The 27,228-nt window shown below is 47.7% G+C and overlaps 1 protein-coding gene across 1 annotated transcript; it reads right to left on the bottom strand.

Moving 5' to 3' along the window:
* LOC136458851 (protein REVERSION-TO-ETHYLENE SENSITIVITY1-like) lies at positions 1-27,206 on the bottom strand. The gene is made up of 3 exons (XM_066458766.1): positions 26,846-27,206; positions 1,595-1,968; positions 1-775 (listed from the first exon to the last, which is right to left on the bottom strand). Exons 2-3 carry the CDS (start codon positions 1,874-1,876, stop codon positions 356-358), a joined length of 702 nt encoding a protein of 233 aa, XP_066314863.1. The 5' UTR covers positions 1,877-1,968; positions 26,846-27,206; the 3' UTR covers positions 1-355.
* Between the last annotated feature and the right edge of the window lie 22 nt (positions 27,207-27,228).

Below are 27,228 nucleotides of genomic sequence, written 5' to 3'. Positions count from 1 at the left end.
TACAACGCGAGGTCAAGCAATTGCAGAAACAAGATTGTGAGGCCAATCAAGGCCGCCTCTAGCATGTCATGAACTAAATTGGCCTTGTTCGCTTGAACTACTTTAGCAGTTTTAGCGAACGAACAGTGTTTTCCTCTCACAACAAATCAGCATAAGCTAACTTTCAGCGAAACGAACAGGGCCAATTTATCTCGAGACCGCCTCTATAAGTCAAAATAAATAGAAAAACTTACACAGGTTTCTGAATCACTGAGGCTGAGGACATCAGTTATTTAATTGAATCTAGCACGGCGATTACATCCATAATTTGTAGACTGCAATGCATTAATGAGTGCTTTCAGTAATTCTTTTCCGGTCAACATATCAAACCCTTAACGCAGTATACTGTAAAAACAAACCACCCAATCAAAAGAACAGAGAATGCTGCCATCCCTACTAGGAAAGACCAGCCAGCCATAAAAATACCGATGCATGTCACAGTTAGGAAAGGTAAGAAAGACCGAACGAAAGACATTTTGTCCACCCATTGGCCATGAAACCAAACAAGGGCAGCCACATTCAAAACATTCCACTCCACAGAGCCATTGTAGGCAAGTCGGTTCAGGCAGTTTGCCACGAAGGAGTGGCAATTGCAGGTGAACAGATTGTAGTACTTGTGCTGGAAGCGTCTCATGCCCGATTGCATAGCATCATCCCATGATATCGCTGCTCCAACTTCTGAATGATTGTAGGACTGCTTGCATACATGTGCTGCAAGATTAATAGGAAGGCAGCACTGGACACGAAAGGAAAAAAGAGTTATTCAAGAGGAAATCAACAAGTTGAAAAGAACTACAGGAAAAGGTCTGCCCAGTGACAACAGGTTAAAAAAAAAAAACAAACCAAACAAGATTATGAAACTTCAGAATTAAACTTTAAAGTGTCATATATATTAAAACAGGAACACCTCTACTGAAATATGAAACCTACAAGTTCCCAAGAACAAAAATATATGGAATACAGGCTACTAAGAAAACAAAAGACAAAATTTGATCAAGACTTCCCAATATTGGTGAACCAATCTGTTTGGCTCTGTTCTGGTCCTGCTTTTCCTGTGATAGCTAGCTATTAGCTAGAACAATCACAGGACCAATTTCTAGATCATATATTAAATGAAACATCACATTTCTGGGCTCAACTTTTTACAAGTACCAGTTATGAAATACTTTACTGCTGAAAAGATACTAAAATAAGGGATAATATTGGAAAATAACAACTGTTTACTGATCATGTATGGAAATTAAATAATAACAAAGGTTCGTTGATTTCATGCAGCCCAGAAATAAATTCAGAAATTGATGACAATGGAAGCTGGAACTACCAGATAAAACAAAATACTATGATTGTGATATGTTGGCAGGCAAGCATGCTACTCAGGATTATAGGATTATTAGGCTTTCTACACTTGGAAAGTAAAATCCAGATTTATTTTTAGTTCCATAGACCCTAAACCTGTTGACATCTTAGTGATGATTTAGATAAAATAAAGTACAAGATGAGCATCTATGTTGAATTGCATAGTCCAGAAAATGGAATTATTTTGAATCATCCTAACCTTCTTTCTGTCAAGCTGGAGGTGTCTGGCAACTGAACCATAAGCAAAATTATCCACGCTCACCAAATTTGAACCAGCAAAATCCAAGATAGCCCCATCCTCCTGACAGATTCCAACATGCCCTATGTAAGGAGCAAGCCATGAAACTACAGGAAGAGGAGTCCAGACAATGCAGCACGGGAACCTTGCTCCCTTTGGATCTATCTCATCAAGTGACCACAGATCCTGTAATCCATTATTTGAACTGACATCTTCATCAGCAAAATCAGCTTCAAGCTCCATTGAGGAAAGCACTTTAGGTGATATTAATGTTCTTTGTACTTGAAGAAACTAAAACAGCGTCTAGCTTCTATCTCACAGTTTATCAACCTTTACTGAAAAGAAGGAGCTATCGGGTTAGGTTCTCAAACTTCATGATTAAAACAACTGGTGAAGAATTAAAAAGGTGCCCCTAGTTTAGTACACTACCTTTACAATTTCATATGGCAATATCACTATGTAATACATCGAATGTGGACATAAAAGTACAAGCAATGGGTCCTGAACCATATGAATATATTTACCACTAATACAATTTGTTCTCAAGTATAGTTCCTGCTCACTTCTCCCAACACAAGCCACCCAAAAAAATAGCATGTCCCCCATTTGTATTTTGGGCACAGTTGGACCAGGCGTTAATTTTGCTATATCCAAGGAGGCACCCATGCACAAATTGGAAAGCTATCATTACGTTCTTGTCAGCACCATATATTGGTAAAAGATTTACATAATTTGGACATTTGTTAATGTAGTTTTTTTTGTCTAACATATCAAGGGATCTCTTGAATACAATAGGTTCAGAAGATAGTTACGAATTGGTAAGGAATGGCAACTGAACATATTCCTATGTTTGAAACATACACACATTTGCACATCCAGGAGCTGCTGCTTCTCCCCGCCCCAATGGCCCAATCCAAACCTAGTGTACACCAGCGCGTCTTCCCGCATTTCAACGAAATGGTGAAATGGAATGCCGAGATCCGTTAAAAAAAGGGAAAATTGGTTGTGTAGCATCGAAAGATCACGATCTCCGTAAAATACCATCGAAAGTTTGTGTCCTTGTAAAATACCACCAAAATATTGAGCCGTGAACTGAAAATAGCATTCCGTTAAAATAAAGCGACAGAAGTGACGGAACTGAAAGTAGCCTCCGTCACGCCGTCATGCCCTTACGGGTAGTTCTCGTGCATGCTCGCCGTGAACAGGAACAGCTTCTGCGGCACCACGTGCCGCAGCGCCCGTTCTTGTGCACGTCCTTGCCGTCCCGGCTCTCGCGCCGCCCGGTCCTGCCCCGCGCCGACGCCTCTCCCCGATCCCAATCTGTGTGCTTGTAACCTGCGTGGGATGGAGGAGGAGGGCCCCTACAGCGGGACGTCCTCAACCGCATCAGCGACATCAAGGCGCTCGGTAGCTGCGCCCTTGTCTCTCGCCGCTTCCACGCGCTCGTGCTGCTCATCGACTCCGTCTTTGTCCGCGTTGACTGCGTCATCCCTGAAAGCATCTAGGCCCCTAGTTGGGTTTCGGTGATTAATGACAATATGTGATTACTGTGACTAACGTGTGTTTTACAGAGGCAATTAAGTTAGGTCACGGTAATGGAGATCGATTGGGCTATCATGGTGGTCATGCCCCTACGATGGAAATCGTTTCGGTTTAAAAAAAAAAGAAGACAAGGTTTATGATGGACTAGTTCTAAGTGTCGTTTGGTGTTGAGGAGACACTTAGAGTAGTTTAGGGCTTTGTTTTTCCTTTGGCCATACTATTAAGGGGGATATGGACGGGTACCTTGACATAGGTGAGTCTAGTGAGTTAGGTGTGGTGCACACTTGCTAAATCTAACACTAGGTAGCTCCTAAAAAGCCCTTAGATCCATTGGAGCAAACTTCATTCATGTATGATCGAGAGTTGGAAATGAATGGAGGGTGAAATGCTGACCGAAGGCTGGTTCTGGAGTGATTGGACGCTGGCGCAAAGTCCGGTCAGTTCATTTGATCAAGGTGATATCGTCTGGACGCGACCGGACGCTGAGAGGTGAGTGACCGGACGCTGGGTGCCAGTGTCCGATCGACTCCAGTAAGGTTCCAGAGAGGAAAAATCGTGACCGGACGCGTCCGGTCACAACTTAAACACTGGAGATCGGGGAGAACTGACCGGAGCGTTCGGTCAACATGACCGGAGCGTCCGATCACCCCGCAGAGGTACATAACGGTTCGTTTTTCAACCAAACTTATAAATACTTCCTCCATTCGTGTGAAGGGGTACTTTTACTCATTCCAACAGCTGAGAAACACATTCGAAAGTGCCAAGAAGAGCAAGGTCCTAGTGAGGTGATTGAGATATGAGAATCCCAAAGAGAGCCCTTATTAGTGAGATCAAGAGTAGCAAAATGTGCATCCACCCTTCTCATTAGGCTTGTCGTGGTCAAGTGAGAGTTCGTGCTTGTTACTCTTGGTGACCGCCATCACCTAGACGGCTTGGTGGTGATTGGGAGCTTGGTGATCATCCGGCGGAGCTTGTGGATGACCCATCTCAAGTTGTGAGCGGTTGTGGATGATTCACCGCGACGGAGTGTCGAAGAATCAACCTGTAGAGAGCATTTGATCTTTGTGTGGATCAAGGGGGAGCTATACCCTTGCGCGGGTGCTCCAACGAGGACTAGTGGGGAGTGACGACTCTCTGATACCTCGGCAAAACATCGCTACGTTACTTTTTCTCTCTTTACTTTGAGCATTTACTTTGAGCAATTCAATTCTTGTCATTTACATTCATACAATTGCCATGTTAGAGTAGGATTGGAACATAGGTTGCTAAACTTTTGTGCGGTAGACAATAGAAACACTTTCTAGGCATAAGGGGTTAATTGAGCTAACCGTAGGACTTAATTGTTGTAAAGAAATTTAGAATTAGCCCAATTCACCTCCCTTTTGGGTATCTTGATCCTTTCAATTGGTATCGGAGCCTCGTGCTCACGTATTTAGGCTTAACCACCTAGTGAAAGATGTCTCACGGGGATGGATCTCCTCCTATCTTTGATGGGATAAGTCTCTGTGTTGGCTGGTCTTTGTGGGGCTGCAGCATATGGTCCTTGTGGCTGCATGGTGGTCTTGCTGCCCATCAAGGATAGCATCCTTGACTGGCTAGGACAGCATCTTAGCATCTAGGACAGCATCTGTTTTAGGACAGCATATTAGCATCTTGGCATATGCTTGGCTGGTTAGCAGCCTATAAATATGTATCCCCAACCTCTCAGGTTGGCATGGCATTTGTGTGAGAAATAAACCAGAAAATTGCCCCAACTCCTAGTGTCATCCTCTCTCGATGAGAGTAAGAATTCTGCTACTACCAAGAGTAAAAATTCAGCGACTAACAAGTGGTATCAGAGCCGTACTATCCTATAGCCTGAGCATCTCCTGCCCATCTCCCTTCCCAGCCTCGCAACAGCCCTAGCTGGGAGCAGCAGCAGCTCCGGCCGCTCCTCCTCACTCCTCTCCCTCTGCGCAGAGTCTGAAGCAGCCCTCTCCCCACGCAACAGCCTCCCGGTAGCACGTCATGTCCGCAGGACAGTCTTAGCGCTCGGTTGCCTCGAGCATGCGGCGTCGGCCGGAGGCCGAACTTGCCGCGGTAGAGGAACGCGAGCGAGCGGCGGCAGAGACCGTTGCGGCGGCGACAAGGGCGTGCAGCAGCCAGAGCGAAGGCGGAAGCGGCGGCGACGGCGGATGTAGCGCGTGCGGCGGCAGCAGAGGTCGAGGTTATGCGCGGCAGCATCAGCAGCTCCATTTCTGTTGACGATAGCGCCGACACGGATCTCGAGCTGCTGGGGAGGGAGGCAGCGCGAGCACGGGTAGCGCGGTGGGCAGCCGCGCACGCCCACGAGCGCGGCGGCAGCCCAGACAGGCGCGGACGCACCGATGGCGCTCCTGGAGGAGGCGCACACGGCAGTGGCGCTCTTGGAGGAGGCGCGCACGGCAACGGTGGTGGACGGGTCGATGGAGAGTGCGGCCTTCACAGGCAGCGTGGCTCTCTCCCCCCGGATCGGTACCGTGGTTACCACGGGCTCCAGGCTGTTGTCAGGGATGTTGGCCCCGGTGGTGGGTGGCCTACCCTCACTAAGACCGACTACATCGAGTGGGCTACGGTGATGAGGGTAAAGCTCTAGGTGCGGCACATGTGGGAGGCAGTCTGGTATGGCGACGTCGACTACGACCAGGATCGACGGACGCTGAATGCCCTCATCGCTGCAGTCCCGTCCGAGATGCAGTTCTCGGTTACCAACAAGCGGACTGACAAGGAGGCTTGGGACGCCATTGCTGCGGCACGCATCGGCAGCGACCGCGCCCGCAAGTCCACACTGCAGGCACTTCGCAAGGAGCGGGAGAACCTGGCCTTCAAGCCAGGTGAGGATGTTGATGACTTTGCTCTCCATCTCAACACTCTGTTGCAGAAGATGGTGCAGTTCGGCGATGACACCTACAACGAGGAGAGAACTGTCGAAAAGCTCTTCCGCTGCGTCCCCGAGAAGTACAAGCAGATGGCTCGCTCGATCGAATCTCTGCTGGATCTCTCCACGATGTCGATCGAGGAGGCGATAGGTCGCCTCAAGGTCATCGACAGCAATGAGCCATAGTCTCTCTCGGGGCCCATCACCACTGGCGGGAAGCTCCTTCTCACTCGGAAGCAGTGGGTTGCCTGCCAAGTTAACCGGAAGAAGGGGGAGCCTTCTTCCGCGATAGGCGGCCGCAAGCGTGGCAAGGCGCGCAAGGCGTGCAGAGACGCCTAGGCCGGGGCGCGAGGACGTGTCGAGGGTGATGCCCGCGGAGGCGCCTAGGGCGGCGCCGTTGGTAAGCACAAGCTGGCACGAGACGACACCTGCCGCAACTGCGGCTAGCTTGGCCATTGGGCCAAGGACTGTTGACAGCCACGACACGGCCAGGCCCATGTCGCACAGGCGGAGGAAGAGGAGCCGACTCTGTTCATGGCACATGCAAGCATCGAGCTACCTCCAGCGGCTCTCCTCCACCTTGACGAGCCAAAAGCACACACCCCCCTCGGCGACGGCTCCGGCAACGACAAGACTGACGGGTGGTGCCTAGACACCGGTGCCACCCATCACATGACCGGTTGACGAGAGTTCTTCACCGAGCTTGACTCCAGCGTCCGAGGCTTCGTCAAGTTTGGGGATGCCTCCAGCGTGGAGATCAAGGGCGTCGGCTCCGTCACCTTCACCGTTGTGTCTGGTGAGCACAGGCTGCTCACCGGAGTCTATTACATCCCCACGTTGAGAAACTCTATCATCAGCTTGGGACAGCTGGATGAGAACGGTTCACGCATGGTGGTTGAGGATGGAGTCATGAGGATTTGGGATCGCCGTCGTCGCCTTCTTGCCAAGGTAACCAGAAGCGCAAATCGACTCTACGTCCTTAAAGTGCAGGTGGCACGACCCCTCTGTCTCGCTGCCCGTCGGGACGACGAGGCGTGGCAGTGGCACGAGCGCTTCGGGCATCTTCACTTTGAGGCCCTGAAGCGGCTCAGTGCCATGGAGATGGTGTGAGGCCTATCATGCCTCGATCATGTGGAGCAGCTCTGCGACGTCTGCGTGTTGACGAAGCAGAGGCGACTCCTCTTTCCCCAGCAGGCGAGCTTTCGAGCCAACGAGAGGCTCGAGCTTGTGCACGGGGACTTGTGTGGCCTGGTGACACCGGCCACGCCGGGAGGACGACGCTACTTCCTGCTGCTCGTCGTCAACCTTTCCTGCTACATGTGGGTGATGGTCCTCGGCAGCAAGAGAGAGGCTGCGGACACCATCAGGCGCGTGTAGGCTGCTGCGGAGGCGGAGTGCGGCTGCAAGCTACGCGCGTTGCGCACCGACAACGGCTGAATTCGGGTCGTACTGCGCTGATAAGGGCATTCAGCGCCACTTCTCCACGTCGTACAGCCCACAGCAGAACGGCGTCGTCGAGCGACGCAACCAGACGGTTGTGGGGATGGCTCGGGCCCTTCTCAAGCAGAGGGGGATGCCGGCAGTCTTCTAGGGAGAGGCGGTGGTGTCGGCCGTCTACATCCTCAACCGCTCGCCTCCCAAGGCGCTCGACGGCAGAACACCGTACGAGGCTTGGCATGGGCGCAAGTCGGCGGTCTCCCACTTGTGGGTCTTCGGCTGCGTCGCGTTCACCAAGGAGTTTGGCCACATCAGCAAGCTCGATGACAGGAGCACTCCGGGAGTGTTCAATGGCTACGCGGAGGGCTCGAAGGCCTACCGCATCCTCGACCCAAAGACATAGCGTATGCGCACGGCGTGCGACGTTGTGTTCAACGAAGGGCGAGGATGGTCGTGGGACAAGGCGGTGGACGACGGCTCGGCTCCGACGTACGACGACTTCACTATCGAGTACATTCACTTCGAGGGAGTGAAAGCTCTAGTTTGGTTTTGGATAATTGATGAAACCGTAAGTGCTAACCTAGTTTATCAAAGTGATCATAAGATAGGTAGCACTACTCCAAGTGATGAAGCAATGACGAAGATCATGACAATGATGATGGCATGGTTATGATAAAAGGCTTAAACTTGGAAAAGAAGAAAAACAAAAACAAAAGGCTCAAGGCAAAGGTATAAAATGTAGGAGCCATTTTGTTTTAGTAATCAAGACACTTAATGAGTGTGATCACATTTAGGATAGATAGCCGTACTATTAAGAGGAATAAAACTCGTATCGAAATGCGGTTATCAAAGTGCCACTAGGTGCTCTAATTCATTGCATATGCATTTAGGATCTAGTGGAGTGCTAACACCCTTGTAAGTATTTGTGAAAATATGCTAACACATGTGTAGAAGGTGATACACTTGGTGGTTGACACATTTGAGCAAGGGTGAAAGAAATAGAAAGAATAGAGGGTCAGTCTTGCTGTTTTACAACTGACCAGATGCTGGTCTCAGGGGGACCGGCGCGTCCGGTCAGGCGTGGCAGTGATACCTAGCGTCGGTCATGTGACCGGACGCTGGGCCTCTGACTGACCGAACACTGGAAGGATGCGTCCGGTCAAAGCTGACATAGCTGCACTAAAGCAGGGTGACTGACCGAACGCTGGATGTGTCCGGTCAAGTGCCACCGGACGAGTCCGGTCGAAGAAAACCGGTTTCGGAACCTTACTGTCAGCGACCGGACGCTGTTGGCAGAGCGTCCGGTCACGGTTGGCAGAGCGTCCGGTCATGTCATAACCGTTGAGATCAGACGACTCCTGTTGAACGCAGGATGACACGTGGCTGCCATCGGACGACTGGACTCTGAGCCCTGCGTCCGGTCAGTAGAACCAGAGCGTTCGGTCACCCCAATCAGTACCTAGTGAAGGGGTACAACGGTTCTATTTCATAGGGGCTTCTATTTAAGCCCCATGGCCGGCTCAAGCTCACTCTCACTCATCTCCTTGTGAGCTTAGCCAAAGCACTCCCACTCATCTCCATCATTGATTCATTATCTTTGTAAGATTAGGAGAGAATCCAAGTGCATTGCTTGAGTGATTGCATCTAGAGGCACTTCGTATTCGTGTTGCGCTGCGGATATCGCTTGTTACTCTTGGTGGTTGCCACCACCTAGATGGCTTGGTGCAGCGGTGGAGGATTGGCATGAATTGGTGATTGTTCGTGGCCATCTCCGGTGATTGTGAGGGGAGTTGTACCTTTCCCGGCGGAGTGCCGAAAGGTAACTCTAGTAAATTGCTCGTGTCATTGAGTTACCTCACTTGTGGGGAGGTTCTTGCGGTGTCCAATAGTGTAGACGAGGTTTGTGAAACACCTCTTAGCCGCCGAAACACCAAGTGTTGATCGACACAACGAGGACGTAGCGTGTTGGCAAGCACATGAACCTTGGGAGAAAATTGGTTGTCTCGTGTCATTTGTATTCTCCTAGTGATTGGCATAATCTTCATCTTGTGATTGGTTCATTCCTCTACACGGCGGTATAATCATCCTACTCACTCATTTACATTCTTCCAAATTAGTTGTAGCAAGCTTTTTAATGTAATTAGATTTGAGAGCTTGCTTTGTTATTTTGAGTTCACCTAGTGGAGCCCTTTAGAGTAGCAAGTTTTAGAGCTCTTAGTGAGTAGTAACTTTGCAAGTTGTGTGCCTAGTAATCATTGTAACTAGAATTATTGGATAGGTGGCTTGCAACCTTTGTAGAGCTAGAGCAAGTTTGCATTTCGCTATTTATCATACTAATTAAATTGCTCTAGTTGATTTGTAGATTTTTAAATAGGCTATTCACCCCCTCTAGCCATATTAGGACCTTTCAGGGAGCTGGGGGAGTAGGCAGCTCTTCTTCGACGAGCGCGTCTACCCCAGTCCTTAAGCCTCCACCGACCCCGGTGCCTGCTACTGCGACAGCACCACGTTCTCCAGCCAGGACCTCGGCTACGATGAGTTCTTCGCCGGCTCCACCACAGCTGGCACCGCCACGCATTCTAGCACCGACAAGCACCTCTCCAAGCATGTCTACTCCAACACCAGCTCGTGTCGAGCACAACCCGGTTGAGCTCGCTACTCCGCTCTCTCACGACGAGCAGCGCATCGATGCGTACCACGACGGCGAGCCGTTGCGGTACCGTATGATGGAGAACCTTCTTGGCGACCAGCCGGTGCCGGGACTGGTGCCTCACGATCTGGAGGCATAGTTGCACCTTGCGTGTGACGATGGCGAGCCTCGGTCGTTTGCTGAGGCCGAGAGACACGCGGCATGGCACGCCGCGATGCATTTGGAGATGGATGTGATTGAGAAGAACCGCACCTGGGAGCTTGCTAACCTTCCTCGGGGCCACAGCGCGATCACCCTTAAGTGGGTGTACAAGCTGAAGAGGGATGAAGCCGGCGCCATCGTCAAGCACAAGCCTTGCTTGGTGGCACGAGGTTTCGTGCAGTAGGAGGGGGTCGACTTCGACGACGCCTTTGCTCCCATGGCACAGATGGAGTTCGTACGACTCCTTGCGCTAGCTGCCCAGAAGGGCTGGCGTGTTCATCACATGGACTTCAAGTCGGCGTTCCTTAACGGCGACTTGAAGGAGGTCTACGTGCATCAGCCGCTGGGATTTGCGATCCCCGGCAAGAAGGGCAAGGTGCTCCGCCTACGCAACGCCCTCTATGGCTTGCGGTAGGCACCGAGGGTGTGGAATGGCAAGTTGGATTCCACGCTAAAGGGGATAGACTTCGAGCAAAGCCTACACGAGGTGGCCATCTACCAACGAGGCAGTGGAGGAAATGCTCTGCTGGTGGGTGTCTACGTCGACGACTTGGTGATCACCGGCACCAAGGATGTGGAGGTGGCGGCATTCAAGGAAGAGATGAAGGCCACCTTCCAAATTAGTGACCTGGGGCTTCTCTACTTCTACCTAGGAATCGAGGTGCACCAGGATGACTCCGGGATCACGCTTCGATAGACCGCCTACGCCAAGCGCGTCGTTGAGCTAGCCGGGCTCACCGACTGCAACCCAGCTCTCACTCCGATGGAGAAGAGGCTGAAGCTGAGCCACGACACCACGACGGAGGAGGTGGACGCTACACAGTACCGACGTCTTGTGGGAAGCCTCCGTCGGCTACGTTAGTCGGTTCATGCAGCGACCAACGATGGAGCACCAGCAGGCTGTGAAGAGGATCATCCGCTACGCTTCGGGGACTCGACCATGGCCTCTACTACCCTAGGTGCCCTGGGGCGGCACACTTCGTCGGGTACAGCGACAGCGACCACGTCGACCCCAGCAAGAGCACGAGCGGGATCCTCTTCCTCCTCGACAAGTGCCTCGTTAGCTGGCAGTCGGTCAAGCAGCAGGTGGTGGCCCTGTCCAGCTGCGAGGCCGAGTACGTAGTGGCCTCCACCGCTTCGACTCAGGCGCTCTGGCTCGCTCGACTGCTTGGTGATCTTCTCGACAGAGACACTAGAGTGGTGGAGCTCAGGATGGACAGCAAGTCCTCTCTGGCCCTGGCAAAGAACCCCGTTTTTCATGAACAGAGTAAGCACATCCGGGTAAGGTACCACTTCATCCGAGGCTGTTTGGAGGAAGGGAGCATCAATGCAAGCTACATCAACACCAAGGACCAGCTTACGGACCTACTTATCAAGCCTCTTGGGAGGATCAAGTTCCTTGAGCTCTGCTCCAGGACCGTGATGGTTCAACTTTTCCACAAGACGACGCACAAGACTTAGGGGGGGAATGATAGGATAAGTCTCTGTGTTGGTTGGTCTTTGTGGGGCTGCAACATATGGTCCTTGTGGCTGCATGGTGGTCTTGCTGCCCATCAAGGACAGTATACTTGACTGGCTAGGACAGCAACTTAGCATCTAGGACATCATCTTAGCATGTAGGACAGCATCTGTTTTAGGACAGCATATTAGCATCTAGCATCTTTGCATATGCTTGGCATATGCTTGGATAGCTAGCAACCTATAAATATGTATCCCCAATCCCTCAGGTTGGCATGGCATTTATATGAGAAATAAACCAGAAAATTGCCCAAACTCCTAGTGTCATCCTCTCTCGATGAGAGTAAGAATTCTACTACTACCAAGAGTAAGAATTCAGCGACTAACAATCTTTGAGGGGGATGATTTTCCTTATTGAAAAATCCGCATGGAGGCGTATTTAGAAGCTTTAGACGTTGGAATACTTAGAACCACATCACAAGGCTTTCCAAACCCTCGGGATGCTACACACATACAAGGCGATGAGGTGAATTACAAGAAATAAAATGTAAAGGCTCGAAACACCATCTTTAGAGGTCTTTGCAAAGATGAGTTTAACCGGGTGAGGAACGATAAGGACGCCTAAACACTATGGTCGGACGTTTGTGCGCTTCATGAGGGAACAAAGAGTGAGCGTGAGGAACGCTATCATCTTGTCATGACAAAGCTTAACTCTTTTGAGATGCTTCCTAAGGAACGTTGAAAGGTCCTAATATGGCTAGAAGAGGGGTGAATAGCCTATTTGAAAATCTACAAATCAACTAGAGCAATTTGATTAGTATGACAAATAGCGAAATGCAAACGTGCTCTAGCTCTACAAGAGTTGCAAGCCACCTATCCAACAATTCTAATTGCAATGATAGCCAGACACACAATTTGTTATGATACTACTCACTAAGAGCTCTCAATCTTTCTACTCTAAAGAGCTCCACGAAGCAAACTTAAATAGCAAAATAAGCTCTCAATTCTAATTACACTAAAAAGCTTGCCACAACTAGTTTGCAAGAATATAAATAAGTGAGTAGGTTGATTATACCACCGTGTAGAGGAGTGAACCAATCACAAGATGAAGATTATGCCAATCACCGGAAGAATACAAATGACAAGAGAACCGATTTTCTCCCGAGGTTCACGTGCATGCCAACACGCTACGTCTCCGTTGTGTCGACCAACACTTGGTGGTTCGGCGGCTAAGAGGTGTTTCACAAACCTTGTCCACATGATTGGACACCGTAAGAATCTACCCACAAGTGAGGTAACTCAATGACACGAGCAATTTACTAGAGTTACCTTTCGGCACTCCATCGGGGAAGGTACGACTCCCTTCACAATCACCGGAGATGGCCACGAACAATCACCAACTCGTGCCAATCCTCCACCGCTGCACCAAGCCATCTAGCTGGTGGCAACCACCAAGAGTAACAAGCGAAATCCGCAGCGCAACACGAATACGAAGTGCCTCTAGATGCAATCACTCAAGCAATGCACTTAGATTTTCTCCCAATCTTGCAAAGATGGTGGATCAATGATGGAGATGAGTGGGAGTGCTTTGACTAAGCTCACAAGGAGATGAGTGAGAGTGAGCTTGAGCCGGCCATTGGGCTTAAATAAAAGCCCCCACGAAATAGAGCGTTGTACCCCTTCACTGGGTACTGATCGGGGTGACCGGATGCTCCGGTTCTACTGATCGGACGCAGGGCTCAGAGTCTGGTCGCCCGATGGCGGCCACGTGTCATCCTACGTTCAACAGGAGTCGTCTGATCTCAACGGTTATGACATGACTGGACGCTCTGCCAACAGTGACCGGACGCTGAACCCCTAGCGTCCGGTCGTTTACAGTAAGGTTCCAAAACCGCTTTTCTTCGACTGGACTCGTCCGGTGGCACTTGACCGGACACATCCAGCGTCCGGTCAGTCACCCTGCTTCAGTGCAGCTACGTCAGCTTTGACCGGACGCATCCTTCTAGTGTCCGGTCAGTCAGAGGCCCAGCGTCCAGTCATTTTCAGTAAGCTCCCAAAGACGGAAAAACTTGATCGGACACATCCGGTGGTACTTGACCAGACACAACCAGCGTCCGGTCAGTCACCCTGATTTCCATGCAGCTACGTCAGCTCTGACCAGACACTACCTTCCAGCGTCCGGTCAGTCAGAGGCCCAGCGTCCGGTCACATGATCGATGCCAGGGTATCACTGCTACGCCTGACCAGACGCACCGGTCTCTCTGAGACCAGCGTCCGGTCAGTTGTAAAACAGCAAGACTGACCCTCTATCATCTCTATCTCCTTCATCCTTGCTCAAATGTACCAACCACCAAGTGTATCACCTTGTGCACATGTGTTAGCATATTTTCACAAATATTTTCAAGGGTGTTAGCACTCCAATAGATCCTAAATGCATGTGCAATGAATTAGAACATCTAGTGACACTTTAATAAATCGTAATTCGATACGAGTTTCACTCCTCTTAATTGTATGACTACCTATCCTAAATGTGATCACACTCATTAAGTGTCTTGATCACTAAAACAAAATGGCTCCTACATTTTATACATTTACCTTGAGCCTTTTGTTTTTCTCTTTCTTTTTTTCCAAGTTCAAGCCTTTGATCATAACCATGCTATCACCATTGTCATGATCTTCGTCATTGCTTCATCACTTGGAGTAGTGCTACCTATCTCATGATCACTTAATAAACTAGGTTAACACTTAGGGTTTCATTAATTAACCAAAACCAAACTAGAGCTTTCAAACGTGCTAATGAGATGTACTCATGTTTGAATGTTCTTGTAGAGGAAGTCAATGGGTTTGTACTCACTCAAATGCAACCATCCGATGTTGTAAGAAAAATCTTGAGTGTCCTCCCCATTGATAAATATGGGCATCTTATGACCGTGCTTCATCAAGGTGATCTTTCCACCGCTACACCAACATAAATCTTGGGAAAGGTTAATGCTTATGAGATGTACATGCACATCACACCTCAAGATGGCTCATCCTCTACTAAGAAGAAAGAAAAAGACTTAGTATTCAAAGCTAGCCAAGAGAAGGGCAAAGCAAGGCTTGAGTATGAGAGCTCAAGTGATGATGAAATTGATGATGCAAGTCTTGCTCTCATGGTGAGAAGAACCGCCAAGATGCTAAAGAAGCTCAACAAGAGTGGCATTAAGTTTGATGGCAAGAAGAAGATGTTCTTCACTAGCTGTAGAAGGAAGCCAATCTCCGAGATAGATTGCTACAATTATAAAGAACTTGATCATCTAGCACACCAATACACCAAGCCCAAGGAAGATAAGTTTTAAGAATAAGTACAAAGGCAAGAAAGATAACTCAAGTAATGAAGAAGATGAGAAGAAAAAAAAACAAACCATACAAGAAGAGAGATGACAAGAAGAAGGATTTCGACAAGAAAAAAAAGTGGAAAGGCATACATCGTCGGTGATTGACTCACGGACATTGATTCATCTAGTGGCTCATCCGATGATGATAGTGACAACGAGAAGGTGGCCGCCATTGTTATTGACTCTTCATCATCTTCACCGCCATTATCCTCTACACACCTATGCCTTATGGCCAAGGGTGATCGCAGCCTTATGACCAAGGGTGATCGTAAGATATCAAATGATGATAGTAGTGGTGATGAACATGCTACCAATGATGATAGCGATAGTGATGATGATGAATATGAATCACCTTCTTATGATGATCTTGTTAAATTGCTAAATCAATACACTAAGATCATTAGAAAGAGTAGAGCTAAGAATGAAAAATTAAAAGCTAAGAATGATTCTCTTTTAACTAAATGTGATATAGCCAAAAAGACTAATGTTGAGCTTAGAGAAGCAAATGATGCTATATCATCCAAACTCAAGAAGCTCAAATCTTATAAGAAAGAGCTTAAAAATATAAATATGATAAACTTGAGAGGATCCACAATGAGCTCATCACTAGCCACAACATGCTAAAAGAAGAATATACTACTCTTAAGATTAATCATGATAATCTTGTCATTGCTCAAGAATATTTATCCAATGAGCCATATGATGCTATTAACGATGTTGTTAAGATTGATATAGCAACATCATGTGATGATTTGATCCTTGAGAGCATTGAGCAAAGTTCTAGTAACAAAGACAAGCAAGTGGTTGAGACCGAAGATTATGATAAGTTTGTCAAGCTCAAGAATGACAATGAAAAGCTCAAGAAAGATCTTGAAAAGATCAAAAGCCACAACACTATTGTCCTAAAAACTCTTGATCATGATAGTGATTTGATTCTTGAGAATGAGAAGCATAAAGAAGAGAACAACAAACTCAAGGAAGAGAAAAATAATAATGCTCTCAAGGAAGAGAACAAGAAGCTCAAGTTGGAGAAAGAGCATCTCAAGATTAGATTGAGCAAGTTCACAAGAGACAAGCATCTTCAAAGTGAGCTACTAATGAACACCGTCATAAAGATGGATAGAAGTGGCATTGGGTACATGACAAAGAAAGAGAAGAAGGCTCGAGCTCAACAAAAACAAAAGTCAAAGCCAAATAAGTGTTTTGAGTGTGGACAAGAAGGTCACTTTGCCCATGAATGCCAAACTCTACCACCATAACCCTTGTCTAAGCATGCTAGACCTTTTACTTTCAATGCTCATTACATGCTTAGAAAGGATTCTGACGGAAAGATGAAAATCATGTTCTTAGGACCTCCCAAGAAGAATAGACCTAAGAAAATTTGGGTAGCAAAGTCACTTATTAAGAAGGTGAAGGGCCCTCAACAAGTTTAGGTTCCTAAAGCTTGATCTCTTATGTATAGGTGAACTATAAGACCGATGGAAGTCATTGAGTTATTAATAGTGGTTGCACACAACATATGACTGGTGATCCTCGTATGTTCACCTCACTAGATGAAGAAGTAGATGAACAAGAAAGAATAACATTTGGAGATAATTCAAAGGGCAAAGTTAATAGATTAGGTAAAGTGGCAATATCAAATGATCATTCTATCTCAAATGTGCTATATGTTGCTTCATTGAATTCAACTTGCTATCCGTTGGACAATTGTGTGATCTTGACTTCCAATGCTTATTTACCGAGAAAAAAGTTGTTGTATCTAGAAAGGATGATCAAGTGATATTCAAAGGATTTAGATACAACAACCTATATCTAGTGGACTTCACCTCCGAAGATGCTAATTTGAAGACTTGTCTATTCACCAAAACAATACTTGGGTGGCTATGGCATACAAGACATGTCCAAATTGGGATGAGCTCACTCAAGAAGCTAATGAGGAATGATTTGGTGAGAGGGTTGAAGGATGTGAAGTTTGAGAAGGACAAGCTTTGTAGTGCATGTCAAGCCGGCAAGCAAGTTGCAAATACTTATCCAACACAAGCTTGTATGTCAACCACAAGAGTGTTAGAACTCCTTCACAAGGACTTATTTGGACCAACAACATACAAGAGTTTGGGAGAAAAACTTTATTTTCTTGTTATTTTTTAAGACTATTCAAGATACACATGGGTATTCTTCCTTTATGACATCCGAAGTTGCATCTTGCTTCAAGAAGTTTGTCAAGAGAGCACAAAATAAGTTTGAAGTAAAGCTCAAGAAAATTAGAAGTGACAACGGTAAAGAATTTAACAACACAAACATAGAAGCCTATTGTGATGAAATTGGGATCAAGCATGAGGTCTCCGCAACATATACTCCTCAACAAAATGGTGTAGTTGAGAGAAAGAACCGGACATTAATCACTCTTGCAAAAACAATGCTTGATGAGTACAGCACCCCCGAAGCTCTATGGGTGGAAGCTATCAACACCGTATGCTATGCATCCAACCGCCTATTCCTTCAAAAATTTCTTGGCAAGACACCTTATGAGTTGATCAATAGGAAAAAGCCGGGCGTCTCTTTCTTTTGGGTGTTTGGTTACAAATGCTACATCTAAAAGAAGGGGCAACACATAAGGAAGTTTTAAAGACGTTGTGATATTGGATTTCTTGTTGGTTACTCATCAAAGTCCAAAGTATATAGAGTATTTAATCTTACCATCGGCTTGGTTGAAGAAACATATGATGTGAAATTTGATGAATCTAATGGCTCCCAAAGAGCAGAGAATCTTGATGATGTAGGTGATGAACCATTGAGAGAGACTATGAAGAACATTCTGGTTAGAGACATCAAGCCTCAAAATGATAAAGATGATGTACAAGTGATCAATCTACCTTCTTCATCAAATGTGCCATAAGATGATAAAAAAGATGAGAGAGTAGAAAATAAAGGCACTCATGTCTCCTATGAGCAAATGGTGGTACAAGCACAAGATGTTGATGCTCCACAACCTCTCCCTCAAATGGTTGATAGAAGAAATTCACCTCTACTTTAAGCTCATTCACAAGATCTCATCATAGAGAGTCCATCAAAGGGAGTAATGACTCATTCTCAAAAACTTGCTTCATTAATTGAACATCACTCTTTTGTCTCTTGTTTTGAGCCTACCAAGGTAGAAGAATCTCTTAAAGATCTAGATTAGATCAATGCCATGAATGAAGAGTTGAACAACTTCACCCGCAATGAAGTTTGTACTCTTAAAGAGCGATCAAAAGGTGCAAGAGTCATTGGAATAAAGTGGATGTTTCGCAACAAGTAAGATGGGCGTTATTGTGAGAAACAAGGCAATACTAGTTGTAAAGAGGTTCTCTCAAGTTGAAGGTTTAGATTTTGGAGAGACCTTTGCACCGGTTGCAAGACTAGAAACCAATCCATATCCTCCTTGCATATGCATCACATCATAAAATGAAATTATATCAAATGGATGTGAAAAGTATATTTTAAATGGCTTTATTAATGAACTAGTCTATGTTGATCAACCTTCCGGGTTTGAAGACCCTATATATCTTAATCAAGTTTATAGGTTGTCAAAGGCGCTATATGAGCTTAATCAAGCCCCAAGAGCTTGGTATGAGCGTCTTTGGAATTTCCTCATTAAGAAGGGCTTTACCATTAGGAAGGTCAACACCACACTATTCACCAAGAAGTTTGATGGACATATCTTTATTTGCCAAGTGTATGTTGATGATATTATCTTTGGATCATCAAATGAAGATTCTTGCAAAGACTTTAGTGAATTGATGTCGAAGGAGTTCGAGATGTCAATGATTAAAGAGCTTACATTCTTTCTTTGTTTTCAAGTCAAGCAAATGAGAGAAGAGATTTTTATCTCTGAAGAGAAAGATACAAATGATCTTCTGAAGAGATTCAAAATGGATGAATGTAAGCCAATCAAGACACCAATGTCAACTAATGGACATCTCGACCTAGATAAGGAAGGTAACATAGTTGATCAAACTCTCTACCGCTCTATGATTGGTAGCTTATTATATTTAACCGCATCTAAGCTCGACATCATATTTAGTGTGTGTATGTGTGCTATATTTCAAGCTAATCCTAAGAAACTCATTTGATTGTTGTTAAAAGAATCCTTAAGTATCTTAAGCACACATCAAGCATTGGCCTTTGATATTCCAAAGGAGCTATATTTAAATTAGTTGGCTATTCCGATTCAGATTATGCCGGTTGCAAAGTGGATAGAAAAAGCACATCCAGAGGGTGCCATTTGCTTGGTAGATCACTTGTGTCTTGGTCCTCTTAGAAACAAAATAGTGTGGCTTTATACACCGCCGAAGCGGAATACATTGCCGCAGGTGCTTGTTGTGCACAAATACTTTATATGAAATAAACTTTGCTAGACTATGGAGTAGTTATAGAAAAAGTACCTCTTTTGTGCGACAATAAAAGTGCGGTAAAACTTGTAAATAATCCGGTTCAACACTCTCGCACCAAGCACATAGATATCCGCCATCACTTTCTTAGAGATCATGTTGCAAAAAATGATATTTCATTAGAAGGTGTAAGGACCGAGGATCAATTGGCGGATATCTTCACTAAACCGCTAGATGAGGTGACTTTTTATCGATTGCGGAATGAGCTCAATGTTCTTAATTTAGTAACTTCACTAAAAATTGAGCTTGTGTTGTCCCTTGTATTGCATTGTAATATACAACATGTTTACTTTATGGTAATGCACTTAGAGCTTGTCTAATATGGTTAAGATAACCGCCGTAAAACGTGTGAAGAAGCTTAACATTGGATCAAACTTGACAAGCAACTAGATTTACTTTCAAGTATTGCATTGCATATGCATGAATATTGCTTTGTCGTTTATCTTCAATTGCTCTCTTATTGCCTATTTTCTTAAAAAGAACTATAGTGTAAGGTAAAATATTTTAAAAAGTTTGAGGGTTTGAAAGAGATTACTCACATCAGTCACAATTGATGTTTATTTGGATCTTATTGAAGTTGGGACTTGATTGGGAACAGGCAGCACGAAGGACTCTGAAGATTTGCTGAAAAAAGAGTGACCGGACGCTGCACCGTACTCCGAAGTCCAGCGTTCGATCAGTTCACAGGGGGTGAACCTTGCAGTGAAGGAGTGACCGGACTCTGCTGTTCAGCGTCCAGTCAGAAGGCGTTCCTGTGTCCAGTCGATCAAAGACGAAGAAGACAGGTTGGACCGGACTCTGGCTGCGTCTGGCCAATGGTGATCGAACGCGTTCGGTCGCAATTCCAGGGGTTTTGGATCTCTCTGGAATCGACCGGACACTATGTGGCAGCGTCCGGTCATTGCCATCGGAGCGTCTGGTCAGTAGAAATCGTGCGGGATTCCAACTCTTATCTCGTTTCCGTTTCTATCACGGTTGAGGCCACCATATATTCGAGTCACCTGTTGACCAAAAGCCCCAACTGTCGCGCCGACATCGCCGAGCCCGTACCCTAGCCGCGCATCTCGCCGACGTCGCCATGCTCCAGCGCCCGTACGCCGCCGCCGCACAGCCAAGCCAGCACCGCCGCGTCGTGCCTTCCTAAGCCCGCGCGTCGCCACACGCCCCGCACGGCACCACATCCGCACCGCCGCAGCTCGTCCGTGTCGTGCCCTAGCACCGCCCGCAGCACATCAGAGCCGTCGTGCCACCTCCCTGCGCCATCACCTCACGCCAGCGCCTCCCCTGCTGCATTGCTCCACCCAACAGTGCCACATTCACCGCGCAGTGCCAACCCTAACCCTAGCTGACTCGGTAGTTCTCCGTGATCCGTTCCTTGTTCTTCGGTTCACCGGTTCGTCAGGTAGGAAGCCCTCGTTTCTGATTTTATATCTATTGCTTGCTTCTTAGGGTTTCGTATCTCTAGATATGTTGTAATTATTTATAAATCCGATCTATTCTAACGTGCAGCGAGTCGGTGTTTCTAAGGTCTTATTGGTAGTTGTCAGTCAACTCGGGGCCAAGCTTGCGAGTACGGATCGAGGCCAAGCCTTGGAAGTGACAGTTGACAGTTGATCTTTGTCTGCGGCAGTTGTTCTTTTCAGCTCCATCAGATGGCTCGTGTCAAGAATGTCGGAGGAGGTCCCGGTGATGAGGATCCAAGGCCCCCGCCTTGACAGCCTACAGATGCAAAAGGCAAGGCGACGAAGAAGCTAGCAACGAAGAAGCGTAAGTAACCTGATGCAGATACAGCGAGAGCAGCCGTAGTTACAGAGGCCGTAGAGCGCGCAGAGAGAAGAGGTACTCGGAGTGGTGTTGTTATTGCAGATCAGCTTTCTCCATCTACGAGAGCTGCACTTGAGCAGGTTGAGCGTCGTCATGGTGGTCCAGCTGGGACTGTCATGGTTGAAGGACGGCATGTGGCTATTGATGAGAGTTAGCCTCAGGGGGAGTCACAGAAGCAGCCACAGTCAGCAGAGCAGACTCAGGAGGGAGAGCAGGCCAAGAAGACAAAGCAGGCACGTCAGCCACAGCTTCGCTGCTCTGGTCGTACCTGTGCTCCAGTCACACCGAGGTTAGAGACAGCGGAGGGGTTCTCGTCCACCACCTAGACCACAAGGTACGCCTCCAGTGACTCACTTGGATTTGAGTGCCGCCACGACCAAGCAGGTGCAACAGCTCAGATTTGTGGACTTTGAGCAGTGGTTCCCGTCGAGGAGAGATGACCGAGCTTCAGAGGGTTTCTACACACCACTGCAGGAAGATTTTTATAATACATATCTTAACAGTGGAGCAGTATTCAGATCTCAGAGGGTGTGTAACATTGAGTCCATTGTAGCAGCAGCTGGAGAGCATATTCGCCCTTACCTAGCTTACCTGCCAGGGCTGACAGATTTACTTGGACGGACATGCTTATATGTTCCATCTTGGGTCCGTCAGTTCTATGCTACACTCTGGATTAACCTGCAGCACAGATTCTTTCACTTTGCTTTCAGAGACAGATTACTAGCTGATGAGCTCAAGGGTCAGAGAGATTCTCAGGCTTCAGGAGCAGCTAGTCCGGCTTCATAAGGTTTGCTATGGACAGACAGCATCTCCCAGACGCCCTCATGGTGGTATAGTGCCCCCTACAGATCTAGTCTGTCATTGCTTTACAGAGCCTTTCGGCGAGGGATCGAGCAGGACATCCAGTGATCTCACTCCTACTGCTAGAGTGCTTGATGCTATTATGAGGAGGACCCTACTTCCGAGGATGGGGTATCACAAGGGCTTGACACGCATACAACTATAGTTTCTGAACTCTCTGATGTAGCAGACTGTGTTTGACATTTGAGATCTCCTTCTATCAGAGATGGAGGATACTATTGTAGAGGGGTTTAGGGGTCACAGGCAGCTGTCATATGCTCACTAGATTATATTCTTGATCCACAGAGCAGTTACTGTGAGGCCACCTAAGATGCTGGCAGAGTATAGTAGTGCTACTATAGAGTTCCCTGCATACAACATAACTCAGATGATCCGCCATAGTGCAGTGAGGACACCCAGCCAGCCACGTCGTCGTTTAGAGGTGCCAGAGACTGCAGCCTAGTAGGATGAGACCATCAGGGGCATAGCAGCTATAGAGGAGGACCAGTTAGATGCTCAGCAGGAGAGGATGGTCGAGAGTGACCCCAGTGACAGCTCAGATGATGACTACCACGATGTCCCTCAGATGCCTCCACGATGACATGACCATGAGGCCGGTAGCTCTAGTTCAGCTCCACCTGCACCGCAGACAGACCCCGCTCTACTTGCCATACTTGAGCGGATGAGATAGGATAAGGCTCACTAGGCTCAGGAGACCGCTGCTATATTTGCACAGTTTTAGACTCGGTAGGATGAGTTCCAGCGACAGCAGCAGACGATCCAGCAGCAGCAGCAGCAGGGTATACAGCAGCAGTAGCTTCTCATGCAGCAACAACTACTTGGGTTTATGCAGCATATTGTAACAGCCATTGGGGCTCCACCGCCACATCCTTCACCCTAGCTTGGTTAGCCTGCCACCATTTCTATGACTCCAGTTGTACAGCCTAGTGGGCTTTAGAGTCAGGGACCGCCAGCGCCATAGTTTTCTTCACCTACAGAGCAGGTGTCCCAGTGGTTTGCTTCGCCAGTGCCAGCCCCGCAGTTCACTCCTCTTCATATGAGCTTTACTCCGCCTCAGAGTTCATCAGTGCTCACCCCAGTTTCCAGGAGCCTTGGTGCTTCATTTAGTGAGTTGATAGGGGAGCCGACTCCGCCAGAGCTACATGTCTCAGGTCCTTCCACAGTTGCACCTATTACCGGAACTACAGAGACGCTCCCTTCTTCAGTTGCATCATCAGAGCCGCCTGCTACAGTCATACCTGCAGAGTCTCAGGCCACACCTATCCCTGATCTGACCTAAACCGCTTCAGCATCGCTTCCAGCTATAGAGGGTCAGACTGCTCAGAGCTCAGGATCAGATGATGATGGCACACGGTTCCAGCTCGCTCCTCGCACCTCAGTGCCTGACTCATCTGCTGTAGCCCTGCCGACCGACCCTTAGGTTTTGGTGTTTGACGCCAAAGAGGGAGAGAGATCGAGTATGTTAGTCTTAGAGGGAGCGATACATTTAGGGGGAGTCTATCTATTAGCTTATAGCTTATCTATTACATTTGGAGTTTTATGTGTGATACATTTTGCATTCATGTCTACTATTATGCATTGAACTACTCAAGTGTGATAATGTGATCGTGATATTTATGTGATATGTGATATGTGTGCTCTCTACTTTGAATTATTTATATGTCATATCACTTGTGTTATGCTCATTTGTTTTGCTTTCGCATTTTAACTCCGATGCAAACGAGCTTTATCACTTGTACTCTTGCTTATTTCATATCTTGAGTACATCATGTTGGCTTGGGTCATATAAGCTTGCCCCAACACTTTTATTTTTATTATTAAAAGCTTATATGAACCAAGCATGTTAAAAAACCTCATCTCTTTCACATATTCGAGGTGGTATTGTCATCAATCACCAAAAAGAGGAAGATTGAAAGCATCTAGGCCCCTAGTTGGGTTTTGATGATTAATGACAATACGAGATTACTGTGCCTAACGTGTATTTTGCAGAGGCAATTAAGTTAGATCACGGTAATAAAGATCGATTGGGCTATCATGGTGGTCATGCCTCTACAATGAAAATCGTTTCGGTTTTTAAAGGATGAATGATAATGTTAAGAATGGACTAGTTCTAAGTGTTGTTTGGTATTGAGGAGACACTTAGAGTAGTTTAGGACTTTATTTTTCCTTTAGCCATATTATTAAGAGGGTATGGACGGGTAGCTTAACCTAGGTGAGTCTAATGAGTTAGGTGTGGTGCAGACTTGCTAAATCTAGCACTAGGTAGCTCCTAAAAAGCCTTTAGATCCATTGGAGCAAACTTCATTCATGTATGATCGAGAGTTGGAAGTGAATGGAGGGTCAAATGCTGACCAAACGCTGGTTTCGGAGTGATCGGACGCTGGCGCAGAGTCCGGTCAGTTTATTTGATCAAGGTGATATCGTCTGGACGCGACCGGACGCTGAGATGTGAGTGACCGGACGCTGGGTGTCAGCGTCCGATCGACTCCAGTAAGGTTCCAGAGAGGAAAAATCGTGACCGAACGCTTCCGGTCACAACTTAAACACTGTTGATCGGGGAGAACTGACCAGAGCGTCCGATCAACATGACTGGAGCGTCCGATCACCCCACAGAGGCACATAACGGTTCGTTTTTCAACCAAAGTTATAAATACTTTCTCTATTCGTGTGAGGGGTACTTTTGTTCATTCCAACAGCTGAGAAACACCTTCGAGAGTGCTAAGAAGAACAAGGTCCTAGTGAGGTGATTGAGATATGAGAATCCTAAATAGAGCCCTTATTGGTGAGATCAAGAGTAGCAAAGTGTGCATCCACCCTTCTCATTAGGCTTGTCGTGGTCAAGTGAGAGTTCGTGCTTGTTACTCTTGGTGATCGTCATCACCTAGACGGCTTGGTGGTGATTGAGAGCTTGGTAATCATCCGGCGAAGCTTGTAGATGGTTCAACTCAAGTTATGAGCGGTAGTGGGTGATTCATCGTGACGGAGTGTCGAAGAATCAACCCGTAGAGAGCACTTGATCCTTGTGCAGATTAAGGGGGAGCTACACCCTTGCGCGGGTGCTCCAACGAGGACTAGTGGAGAGTGGCGACTCTTCGATACCTCGGCAAAGCATCGCCGCGTTCCTCCTTCTCTCTTTACTTTGAGCATTTACTTTGAGCAATTCAATTCTTATCATTTACATTCATAGAATTGTCATACTAAAGTAGGATTGGAACATAGGTTGCTAAATTTTTATACGGTAGATCAACAGAAACACTTTCTAGGCACAAGGGGTTAATTGGGCTAATCGTAGGACTTAATTATTGCAAAGAAATGTAGAATTAGCCCAATTCCTTCCTCCTCTTAGGCATCTTGATCCTTTCAATCCCGACGACCCGCCGCTCTCCTCCGCTTCCGCTGTATCGGGCTCCTCGCTGCACCAGGCGCTAGCTGCGTGCGCGGCGCGTTCGTGCACATAACACGTGTCCTAGTCAGTGGCATCGCCACGCGCTCAGCTAGATCCTGTCCCCCGCCGCGGCGGGCGTCTCTTCGCACTCTGAGCCACTGCCCGCGCCCGTCGCGGACGTCTCCCACCAGTCCACCACTCGCGCTCCGAGGTGCTCCGCTCAGCTACGGTGCCTCCACATCGAGCTGGCACTGACGATGGCGTGCTCCTAAAGTGGAAGGCCGACTTCAGCTCCACCCTCAGCAGCTACGTCATCCTCGGCGCCTCGTCGGTCTCGTCCAAGTTACCGACAGGGCCATGGTCCGGCGGTGGCGAAGACGATGCGCCGCTTCTGACCGTCGGAACCTGCTGTTGAACGTGTGCTTCTTCAACTCGGCAAGGACGCATACTTCTGGTGGAACCTGCTAGCGCTGGTGCAGCGGTTCTACGAGCCCACGTCCTGGCGCGTGCTCCTATAGTCCTATCTGGCAAGGACGTGCGCAAGCACAACCTGCGGGCGCTGCACGTGGTGGCGGGGTGCCGCAGGAGCCGTTCCTATTCACGGCGAGCATGCGCGACAACATCGCGTACGGGCAAGACGGAGGCTTCCGTCACTCTCGTGACTTCATTTTAACAGAATGCTACTCTCAGTTCACGGTTTAATCTTTCAGTGGTATTTTATGGAGCGCCAAACTTTCGATGGTATTTTACGAATTTCGCGACTTTGGATGCTACGCAACCAATTTTCCCTTAAAAAAAAAGGTAAAGCAATGCAGAGGCGTTGCTGGGAGTGAACACTGAACAGTACAGGAAATCGATTTCTATTGAGCTGGGTGTGCTAATCGCGCTCAGTGTTACGGGCAATTTAGTATCAAGTTCAATTTGAGGCGTATGGCCAGATGATGTATCCCTGCTCTGTCTGGTTCTATGTAGGCTAATCGGAAACAATAAAGAGAGAAGTGAATCGCAACACAGCTCCCGCCATCTCCCATCTGCGCCGACCAGAACAAACCAAAAGCTCACTAACTCAAATCCCAAATCCACTTCCGAGCAGCCCGATATAACACGAGGCTGAGAACCGAAGCTCTAAAGAAACAAGCAGTAGAACTCACCGGAGGAACTGGATCGGCGCGCTGTACGACCCGCTGGCCGGTGCCGAGGCGGGGTCAACCTGGTCGGGGCGCCGCCGCTCGCCGTATTGGGCAGGAAGAAGATGACTCGAACGTGCGCCGTGCCGCTGGGCTTGCTGCGGGGAAAGGAAAGAGAGTGGGGGAGGCGCGGTTATAGAGGAGGGTGGTGATTGTGATGTGGGGAGGAGGGAAATGCGCATGCACCTGGACCGGATGGGCAGCACACGCAGGTGGCAGGTGCTTACTTCCTCGGTCGGCGTTCTTTTGTGCCTCCGTGGGCGGTGCTTACTCCGTACTTGCCACATTTGCTTTCCCCGTAGCCGTAGCCGTAGCCGTAGGCGGTGCCCGGTAGCACGCACACGGGC

This window comes from Miscanthus floridulus, chromosome 6 (assembly GCF_019320115.1).
Source record: "Miscanthus floridulus cultivar M001 chromosome 6, ASM1932011v1, whole genome shotgun sequence".
NCBI lineage: Eukaryota > Viridiplantae > Streptophyta > Magnoliopsida > Poales > Poaceae > Miscanthus > Miscanthus floridulus.
Note: the sequence above shows the minus strand (reverse complement) of the source record. Positions and strands in the feature narration are given on the sequence as shown.

Coding starts and splice junctions, on each gene's coding strand:
- LOC136458851 (XM_066458766.1), bottom strand. CDS start 1,876: ATGGAGCTTGAAGCTGATTTTGCTGATGAAGATGTCAGTTCAAATAAT. Junction 776..1,594: donor TCCAGCTTGACAGAAAGAAG/GTTAGGATGATT, acceptor TTTCGTGTCCAG/TGCTGCCTTCCTATTAATCT.